The 2,327-nt window shown below is 27.4% G+C and overlaps 1 protein-coding gene across 2 annotated transcripts; it reads left to right on the top strand.

The window, feature by feature from the left end:
* Positions 1 to 628: 628 nt before the first annotated feature.
* On the top strand, positions 629 to 1,915 carry LOC106792241 (putative gamma-glutamylcyclotransferase CG2811; the record flags this gene model as incomplete). Of its 2 annotated transcripts, XM_014758506.1 has the most annotated exon segments (4): positions 629 to 817; positions 1,230 to 1,379; positions 1,608 to 1,729; positions 1,827 to 1,906. In XM_014758506.1, coding segments are annotated over 4 exon segments (498 nt in total), but the record flags the coding sequence as incomplete, so codon positions are not given.
* Between the last annotated feature and the right edge of the window lie 412 nt (positions 1,916 to 2,327).

Here is a 2,327-nt window from a genome sequence, read left to right as displayed (position 1 = left end):
TAGGATAAAGTAGAAATCTGCTTATCGACAGCAGGTCGCTACATTTGTAAGGATAGTAGCGACATCTGGCGTTTGCAAGTATAAAGTATTAATGTGAACAGTATCATAGTATGCTATCGTACGTTCTTATTGTTCGTGTCCAATAAAAATGCGAATTAACAGTCTGTAATATGTTGCCAGTGGAATGTACCAAAAATACACCGTGTTATACATTGACTACTAGTTCTTACAGTGAGTCGAAATATAAACGTTGATCGAAAAATAAAGACGACAATTTCGTTATAAAAATACATGATAAATTTAATCACGTCCTTCCACGATCGTTAGATTTTTTGGATCGCTGCACGTAGTGACATCTGTGAAACGTTAATTGAATTTTTTTATTGGCGCGATTTTACTATTCAAGTAATATCATTTTACGGTCAAGGTGAAAAGTAACGATAAACATCACGTTTTTATGTGCGCGTAATATTTAATTAACGTTTATTACGTTGTAAAATAAATATGATCAAATATTTATAAAGTAACAAATATTTATCGAGTTAAAAAAAAGAAAAAATAAAACACGTGTAAGAGAGAAAGAGAGAGAAAGAAAATATCTTCAAAGATGTACGAAAATTTGTTCAAGAATCCTTTGCATCGTATATTCGTTTATGGGACCTTGAAAAGAGGAGAACCAAATCATAAACTTATACAAGATAAAACTAATGGATATGCGAAATTTCTTGGAATCGCTAAAACTACTTCTTCTTATCCATTAATTATTGCTACTAAATATAACATTCCATTTTTGTTGAAAAAACCAGGAGTCGGTCATGTAAGTGAACGATTTTATTAAATATTATATAAATTGCTATATTATGTTAATATCAAAATATTTAAAAGTCTTAAAATATTAACAAGATTTAGATATAAACATGTGTTTATTATTTTTATTATTATTATTACTATAAGATGAAAATTCAATATGAAACGAGTATAAAAATTTGCATATATTAAAATATTTTATTCGAAATATGTTATAATTAAAAATATTGTTAACTTTTTATCATCGATGTAAAAATTTTCATTCCAGAATTCTTGATTAAACTGATAAATTTGATAAACACTTGTTATTGTTAGTCTACGATTAGATACGAAATATATTAAAGTAATATAAAAATAATTTTTTTTCTGCACGATTAAGTAACATAGTTATTTCTTGGCACGTCTCTTTTATTTACAAGTAGCACGTGATCGGCGAAATATATGACGTTGATTCGAAGATGTTGACAAAGTTGGATGAGCTGGAAGAACATCCAAATTTTTATGAGCGAACGAAAGAGGATGTTTTTATGGCACCCGAATCTAAACTCAAGCATAATAAAAATATCCAAGAGGTGAATTTTTAAATTCATAAGAATTTACTTTTGTTATACAAATTTAAATGTAAAACAATTAAACATTAACATTTAATCTGCCGATTATTTTATATCGTAAACGGGGATCTTTAACAAAGTTTATATTTTTTATTACCATTGAACGCGAATAATAATATACTTTGATATTAGTATAAATAATAAGTAAAATTATTATTTTGACGTTTATATATTTATATTACTTTTTAGGTTGGCATGTTAACGAAAGCCTGGATTTATTTTTTACCAAAATTTAGAAGTTCTTTACTGGAAGTACCCATATACGAATCTTACAGCAACGAAGGAAATCACGGATTAAAATATGGAGAAAAGTATGTCCGTGATCCTATGCACGATCATAGGAATGAGGTTCAATGAATAAATTTATCAAAAACATAAGGCAATTATTTTTAACTGCTATCTTTACAGCGACGAAAGTACTGCTACTATCGGAGACGTACTTTGACAATGATCAAGGTCATATATGCAATAAATGTCGTTGAATTTAATATGACGGTGACCGAGATATTGTGTTCCTAATATGTAAATTATATTTACAAATACTCATACATATATATATATATATATATATATATATGTATGTATGTATACATGTATTTTATGTATGCCTATAAGGATAGATTTGTTTATCAAGGCTGTAAAAAAATACGAACAAGTCCAGCTGGTCTAAAAAGTATTTTAATATTATCGTAAGCTTGTTTTCACACTCACCTCTCCATAGTACATTATAACAACTTGTATTTATCTCTCCCTCTCTCACGTTCATTACTCTTTTGTTTTTCTTTAATATTTAAAAAAAAAAAAAAAAAAAAAAATATTGATAAAAATATAAACAAATTTGTATAATATCGAATCTTGTAGCAACGATCACTACACAAACCTAAAAAACGCGATTTAGGTCGTGATATA

Source organism: Polistes canadensis, unplaced genomic scaffold, assembly GCF_001313835.1.
Source record: "Polistes canadensis isolate GaletaPanama2010 unplaced genomic scaffold, ASM131383v1 scaffold_396, whole genome shotgun sequence".
Lineage (NCBI taxonomy): Eukaryota > Metazoa > Arthropoda > Insecta > Hymenoptera > Vespidae > Polistes > Polistes canadensis.
Note: the sequence above shows the minus strand (reverse complement) of the source record. Positions and strands in the feature narration are given on the sequence as shown.